This window comes from Porites lutea, chromosome 1 (genome assembly GCF_958299795.1).
Source record: "Porites lutea chromosome 1, jaPorLute2.1, whole genome shotgun sequence".
NCBI lineage: Eukaryota > Metazoa > Cnidaria > Anthozoa > Scleractinia > Poritidae > Porites > Porites lutea.
This window is the reverse complement of record NC_133201.1, coordinates 28,633,723-28,641,297: the sequence shown is the minus strand read 5'-3', so window position 1 is coordinate 28,641,297 and position 7,575 is coordinate 28,633,723. Positions and strand designations below refer to the sequence as shown.

At 39.7% G+C, this 7,575-nt stretch overlaps 1 protein-coding gene across 1 annotated transcript in view; it reads right to left on the bottom strand.

The window, feature by feature from the left end:
* The window catches only part of LOC140927416 (uncharacterized), a 27,509-nt gene extending 21,025 nt beyond the window's left edge, over positions 1-6,484 (bottom strand). Inside the window, exons 1-3 of the mRNA XM_073377063.1 lie at positions 6,130-6,484; positions 5,078-5,281; positions 1,179-1,311 (exon numbers count right to left, since the gene is read on the bottom strand). Coding sequence (XP_073233164.1) covers positions 1,179-1,311; positions 5,078-5,281; positions 6,130-6,484 — 692 coding nt within the window. The remainder of the gene's footprint in view (positions 1-1,178; positions 1,312-5,077; positions 5,282-6,129) is intronic.
* Positions 6,485-7,575: the final 1,091 nt, after the last annotated feature.

The window sequence follows — 7,575 nt, the reverse complement described above, 5'->3', positions numbered from 1 at the left end:
ATGGACAGCTTATTTCAGTCACTCTGACTTGCTTGCTGGTCTTGTCAATGATAGTGGCATCGATTCTATTAGCTTTTACTTGAGTTGAGTCAGCGAATAATGGGACCTCCCAGAAGGCGTTGCATGCTCATTCTAATACAGTGGTTTGGGTGTGACTTGTGAGAACCACGGTTCAACTTTAGTAATGCGATCTAAAGATCTAAGGACTTCAAAGAATAATATCTTGAAAGCATTGTTATGTCTCTGTAGGTACTTAGTCTGTGCCAGTGCACTACAGGCAGATAGAATGTGCTGCACATTCTCCAGGGAATCCCCGCAAAGGCGGCACTTTTCATCAGTGACAGTTGTTGGTAAAGCTTTTGTACTCTCCCATGATCAAAGCCTCGCAAAGTACTCCTCCAGTTTAATTTTCTCGTCGTCCCATCTGTTCTTGACAAGCTTCCCTTGCCATCTCTCCTCAGGTACGTTGAATGTATCTCCTGCCGGCGGGCTTTGTAGATTGCCTGCTTTACCTTCTTCGCTTTAACTCCTCTACCAGCGCGACAGCAACTGGGTTAGTGAAGTTTAACCACAACTGTAGATCCAGCTCCTCTGCGTACTTCTTATCATCTTTAATGATGGAGTGGTGTCCATTCTGTACGGCTAGCTCTTCAAACGATCCTACGGCTGCCATCGTAAGGTCAGCGTTGCAATAGAGCTTTACGGCTGCTTTGATCTTAGTGTTCTTGTATTCATTGTCCTCGGACTTGAGACCTTTTTCACCGAGCATCCTAGACACGTAAAGTATCGCTGTTGCCCGTTGCACCACGCAGCTCACGTTGTATTAATCCATAAGTTTCGATGTGTTGGTTAGCCTGGGCTAACAGACATGGGGTGTACCACTTATACAAGTTATTCAGGCAGGTGACAGAGCGTTGGTTGTCACTTCTGAACTCACTAGGCTTGGGGATAAGAGTTGTCTTACCTTCCGAAAACCATAGGGGAAACTGAAGACCTTCAAGTTGACCAGTAGCCTGGAAACAAGTGGCTATTTCTTTATTGGCTATTTCTTTGTTATTTCCTTTTTCTTATTATTATTATTGTTATTATTATTATTATTATTCCTGCAAGTAAAATAGGTAATGCCGTCATTTTGTCGAGGGCGATTGTAATTGGGAACCATTGTAATTGTTACTTACAGATTTGAAGTGGTCGTTGGAATGCATTTCAGAAGATCAAAATCAACTGCTTTACTCTTGTTAGAGCAGTCACATTTGTTTTCAGCTCCCCAATACACAATCGAACCACTGTATGAGCATGGTGTCTTGCAATCTGAAAAAAAAGAAACCCAGATGATTCAATAACTTTAATTAAATAAGCTAAAGCTAGCTACAAGTTTTCCGGTGTCTCTAAAACTTATTCCTTTCTTCTATGACGTCATAACACAGGTAAAATTGACCTCCTTTTTTAACTTTGTGGGATTACTGTTTTTTCAGTTGTATCCTGACTACAAGGTTCTATATACGTTCCATAAATTTGGTGCTCACCTTTATTCCAGACTACGTTTCGAAAAGTTTGAAATAAGAGGGAACCGAGAACGGCAAAACTAGCCTCGACTGACCTGCCGTTTTGACTTCGAGAAGATAGACTATGTTGTTTACGTAATGTTAAAGACAAGTAAAGCGGTGTGTTTTAAACCATATTCAAAAACGTTCTCCCGCCCCCAAGTAGGTTTGACCCTCATCCAAGGTGGCCGCTCGTAAAGTCTTCGATCTGGACAATTTTACCGAAAAATATAGAAGCATGAACAGTATAAATTTAAAGTTTAAAAGAATCTAGTCGGTTGGAATCCAAAACATAAAACACATGAGGTAGCATCATGGAACGAATTCTAACTTTTACCCAATTGTCCTTCCCACACTTTTCACTTTTAAGATACCTTTTATTGTTCAAATTGAATCGCCTTTTTTCAAAATAAGTCGACTTTAGACACATAATTAACCTCGTCCCCAGGGTCCACTGGTTGTCCAATATGGCGGCGTTAGGAAAGAAGACTCACGAACTTGTTTGTCTCAAGATTAACCCTACAAGATCTTCTCGAGGGTTTTATCAGAGTCGGATTAGTCCTGCAGAATTTAATTGACCATCTGTTCGACAACTTGTTTGCTGCAGAAGCTATGTTGAGCAACTGTGGGATAACCGTCACCGGTGACTTCAACCGCTCAGACACTAACCGTTTATAGAACCATTTTAAGTTGAAACAACTTGTGATATTTCCAAAAGAGGTCAGGCTACGCTCGACGTAATCTTAACCATATAAGCGATCACTTTTCAATTCCTGACAAATAACCACCATCTGGTCACTCAAACCACTCTACAATCATTTTGAAGCCAAAAGAAAGAGTGCCCAACCAGCAAAAAAAAAACATCCAATTAGAGACATAAGAGACACCAACAAGGCGCGCCTCAGTCAGTACTTCGCTAATATTGACTGGCAATGCGTTACCAAACAACCCATTTGTGAGGAAAAATTCCAAGTAAACAGTACTCTGGTAGAAGAAAGGTCAATTAAAGTCTACCCTAGGGATGAGCTCTGGATTTCTCTTTAGTTGAAGGAGCTAATATGCCTGAACCAGCACGCCTTTTATTCCAACAAATACAGCCGGTGTACAAGTTACTTTGACGCTGTTAACAAAGAAGGGAAACGGTGTAAAGCAAACTATTGCTCTGACCTTTTCTGGGTTTGTTTTCAAACCGTCATGGGAGAACACATGGCTAATTATGGAACTTCACCTCTTCCTGGACCTCTTCAATCTAAGATTGTAATCTTTGGAACGCTGCAAAACAGCCCCCAATCGTGAATCATGTTCCACCGCATTTCGACCTCATCGAGAATGCTGTCACTTTCAACAGCCTTTATACGCTGGATTAGACCCACATTCTCAGAGGAGGATCTGCATAGTAAGGGCATGTAATTTTCATCAATCACTTGAAAATATACTTGATACCTTTCCCACGCGCCCAGCAAGGCAACTTAAACTTTCCAACAGGTCTAATACAAGTTTTCGAGCAACTTTCATATCTTGTCGAGGATGGTTGCAAAGGTTTTGTTGTAATTTTCCTTCATATTCCGTGGACAAAACGTATTTGGTATGCATATAATAAAACCGGGTTAGCTTTTAGATTTCTTACTTTTCCTTGTTGCCGTGCACAGGTCAAAACGATTTCCGTTATCTGACGGCAGAATTAAGACATATTTACAGGCCGAGAATAGCGACTTTTGAAGATCGCGCTGTTGTTGGGTGCTGTTGAAAACGCACAAGGTAAGTAATACCACGGCATTCAGGTACCTTTAAACTACTCAACATCCACATATCATAATTTTTCGATAAAAATAAATCAACTAGGAGAAATCGAAGATACCCGACCAAGCCGCCTGTTAAAGAAACGCGAAATAACCTAAAATAACCTATAAAATCACTTAAAATATGGATAAAACACCCTTTACAGGAAAGATCTAAATTTTATCGAACACAAGCCTACGAATATGTTTCTGTAAAAAAGGCAACAGACGGCTTTTATACCTCTGTTGTCGCGATGTTTACAACAGAATTCCAAAGGTCACACTTTAAGCAAGCCCAGTTCGAATATAAAAATTGCAAAAAATAGGATGTTTGGAGCGGTCCACAAGTGGGTTTTAATGATTTTAACACCTTATCTATCACAGAACATCATTTTTCGTTCATTGATATTAATGACGATATTTAATTAAGTGTTTTCACTTGCTTGTTTACACGCAGATTCAATTCTGGTTCAAACAGGCTTGAAATTCAATTAAAGAGTTTGACTTAATTTTCAGTTAGCCCGTTTTTAAGTTTGAATTTGTAAATTATTTTATATATGGCAGGTATAAAAACTTTCTTGTCCAGGTTTAAAAAGTATTGCGGCATTTCATAAAGTCGAGTTGCCTCGAACAAACTAGGAAATTTGGGGACTTGGATCTGGACGCGGGAACCAGTTTTGTTACTACGGGCCAGTTAGCTGCTAGTACCAGTGAATTATTACAGGTGAAGCATGAACTGAATCGCTTTCATGGTTGAAGTCTGCGGAGTGTTTTCTTTGTAGCGATATTAACGCCTTGCAAAGAAACAAAGACCATGCGAGCTTTTGTTTATTCTTTCGTTTCCTAATATCTCACCTTCAGCAGTGCGTGCTTATGAGCATAACTACACAAACTTAGAAGTCTTTAAAGGCCAGTCAGTAAATATTTTCTACCATTGACTACAACAATAAGCATGTCGTTTAAACCTGATCAAATCTTACGATGCTTTTACAACTGGGGTTGAACAACAATCTCCTGTGAACTGCTTTGAGTTTTGTCAAAAAAGTTTGTCCCGCGTGAGATGTTAGAGCCTGCTTGTGTTGTCACGGTTACGCGGTTCAAGGAAAACAGTTTCGAGTTAATGTGTGATTATTTACTAAGTCGATAAGTAAACTTTTATTCGTTCTATTCATTTCTCTGGTGAAGCGCATACACTTGGATTATTTGGATTATTAGGTTAATAATTTTAGTCGAGTAGTTTATAGATATTTGAAAGTTCGCGGCACCAGCTAATGGCTTACTTCACAACTGAGTGGTTTTCAGAAGCGTATTGTTATTTTTGACAGCGATTGTTATTCCTACTAGACTTAAAACAATAGCTCGCTGGTCTTAAGTAGGCCACTCATTCTGTGCGATGAGTAGTAACCGCCAGTTTAACCGCCTGATGAGTGTCGTCATCGTTTGACCAAACGAAACCGGCAGAACTGTAGCATTAAACGAATGAGTATCTTCTAAAGTATCCCACTCTCACCTTGACAAGTGGTCTTTCATAAAACTAGAAGCTGTTATAACAAGGAAATAATCGTATTGCGGGCTCGGACGCTGGCTTCTTTTTCATTGGTTAGCGGTTCACTCTAACTTCTATCGAAAGTTTAGTTTCAACTAATTGGCTTGTACTAAACGAGAACTCCGCCTTCAGGTTTGTGTAAATATGTGTGTTATTGCGGATTAATAAAGGTTCTGTATTTGTCCAATACGAACCAGTATTATACTTACCTAATAGGGTAACTTGGAAATTTCTAGAATCTGTACCAAATGAGTTATTGGCGAAGCATGTGTACTTGGCCGTTTCATTTAGTCGAGAAATTACTCTGTTAATTCCACTTGCCAAAATTATGTTATCCTTAAACAATTTCACCAGAATGGGAGGCGCTCCTGTGGCGGTGCACGACAATAAATGTTCCTTTACTGTCTCAACGACTGGAAATAGCGGAGTTATTATAGCAACTGTGGGATAACCGTCACCGGTGACTTCAACCGCTCAGACACTAACCGTTTATAGAACCATTTTAAGTTGAAACAACTTGTGATATTTCCAAAAGAGGTCAGGCTACGCTCGACGTAATCTTAACCATATAAGCGATCACTTTTCAATTCCTGACAAATAACCACCATCTGGTCACTCAAACCACTCTACAATCATTTTGAAGCCAAAAGAAAGAGTGCCCAACCAGCAAAAAAAAAAACATCCAATTAGAGACATAAGAGACACCAACAAGGCGCGCCTCAGTCAGTACTTCGCTAATATTGACTGGCAATGCGTTACCAAACAACCCATTTGTGAGGAAAAATTCCAAGTAAACAGTACTCTGGTAGAAGAAAGGTCAATTAAAGTCTACCCTAGGGATGAGCTCTGGATTTCTCTTTAGTTGAAGGAGCTAATATGCCTGAACCAGCACGCCTTTTATTCCAACAAATACAGCCGGTGTACAAGTTACTTTGACGCTGTTAACAAAGAAGGGAAACGGTGTAAAGCAAACTATTGCTCTGACCTTTTCTGGGTTTGTTTTCAAACCGTCATGGGAGAACACATGGCTAATTATGGAACTTCACCTCTTCCTGGACCTCTTCAATCTAAGATTGTAATCTTTAGAACGCTGCAAAACAGCCCCCAATCGTGTATCATGTTCCACCGCATTTCGACCTCATCGAGAATGCTGTCACTTTCAACAGCCTTTATACGCTGGATTAGACCCACATTCTCAGAGGAGGATCTACATAGTAAGGGCATGTAATTTTCATCAATCACTTGAAAATATACTTGATACCTTTCCCACGCGCCCAGCAAGGCAACTCACACTTTCCAACAGGTCTAATACAAGTTTTCGAGCAACTTTCATATCTTGTCGAGGATGGTTGCAAAGGTTTTGTTGTAATTTTGTCATATGCAGCTTTGGGCAAGACATTGCACCAAGCCTCGTTAGCTAGCTTAAAGACGCCTTGGATACTTCCAAAAATGACAGTCTCAACCCAGTCTTTGTCTTCTACATTGACTGCCCCAATGAACATAACTTCAGAGTCAGAGTCACCATCATCAAGAGTATTCACCAACTTCTTTTGCCCATGTGAGGGCAAATGAAGTTTTCCTTCATATTCCGTGGACAAAACGTATTTGGTATGCATATAATAAAACCGGGTTAGCTTTTAGATTTCTTGCTTTTCCTTGTTGCCATGCACAGGTCAAAACGACTTCCGCCATCTGACGGCAGAATTAAGACATATTTAGAGAGAATAGAGAGAATAGCGACTTTTGAAGATCGCGCTGTTGTTGGGTGCTGTTGAAAACGCACAAGGTAAGTAATACCACGGCATTCAGGTACCTTTAAACTACTCAACATCCACATATCATAATTTTTCGATAAAAATAAATCAACTAGGAGAAATCGAAGACACCCGACCAAGCCGCCTGTAAAAGAAACGCGAAATAACCTAAAATAACCTATAAAATCACTTAAAGTATGGATAAAACACCCTTTACAGGAAAGATCTAAATTTTATCGAACACAAGCCTACGAATATGTTTCTGTAAAAAAGGCAACAGACGGCTCTTATACCTCAGTTGTCGCGATGTTTACAACACAATTCCAAAGGTCACACTTTAAGCAAGCCCAGTTCGAATGTAAAAATTGCAAAAAATAGGATGTTTGGAGCGGTCCACAAGTGGGTTTTAATGATTTTAACACCTTATCTATCACAGAACATCATTTTTCGTTCATTGATATTAATGACGATATTTAATTAAGTGTTTTCACTTGCTTGTTTACACGCAGATTCAGTTCTGGCTCAAACAGGCTTGAAATTCAATTAAAGAGTTTGACTTAATTTTTAGTTAGCCCGTTTTTAAGTTTGAATTTGTAAATTATTTTATATATGGCAGGTATAAAAACTTTCTTGTCCAGGTTTAAAAAGTATTGCGGCATTTCATAAAGTCGAGTTGCCTCGAACAAACTAGGAAATTTGGGGACTTGGATCTGGACGCGGGAACCAGTTTTGTTACTACGGGCCAGTTAGCTGCTAGTACCAGAGAAATATTACAGGTGAAGCATGAACTGAATCGCTTTCATGGTTGAAGTCTGCGGAGATTTTCTTTGTAGCGATATTAACGCCTTGCAAAGAAACAAAGACCATGCGAGCTTTTGTTTATTCTTTCGTTTCCTAATATCTCACCTTCAGCAGTGCGTGCTTATGAGCATAACTACACAAACTTAGAAGTC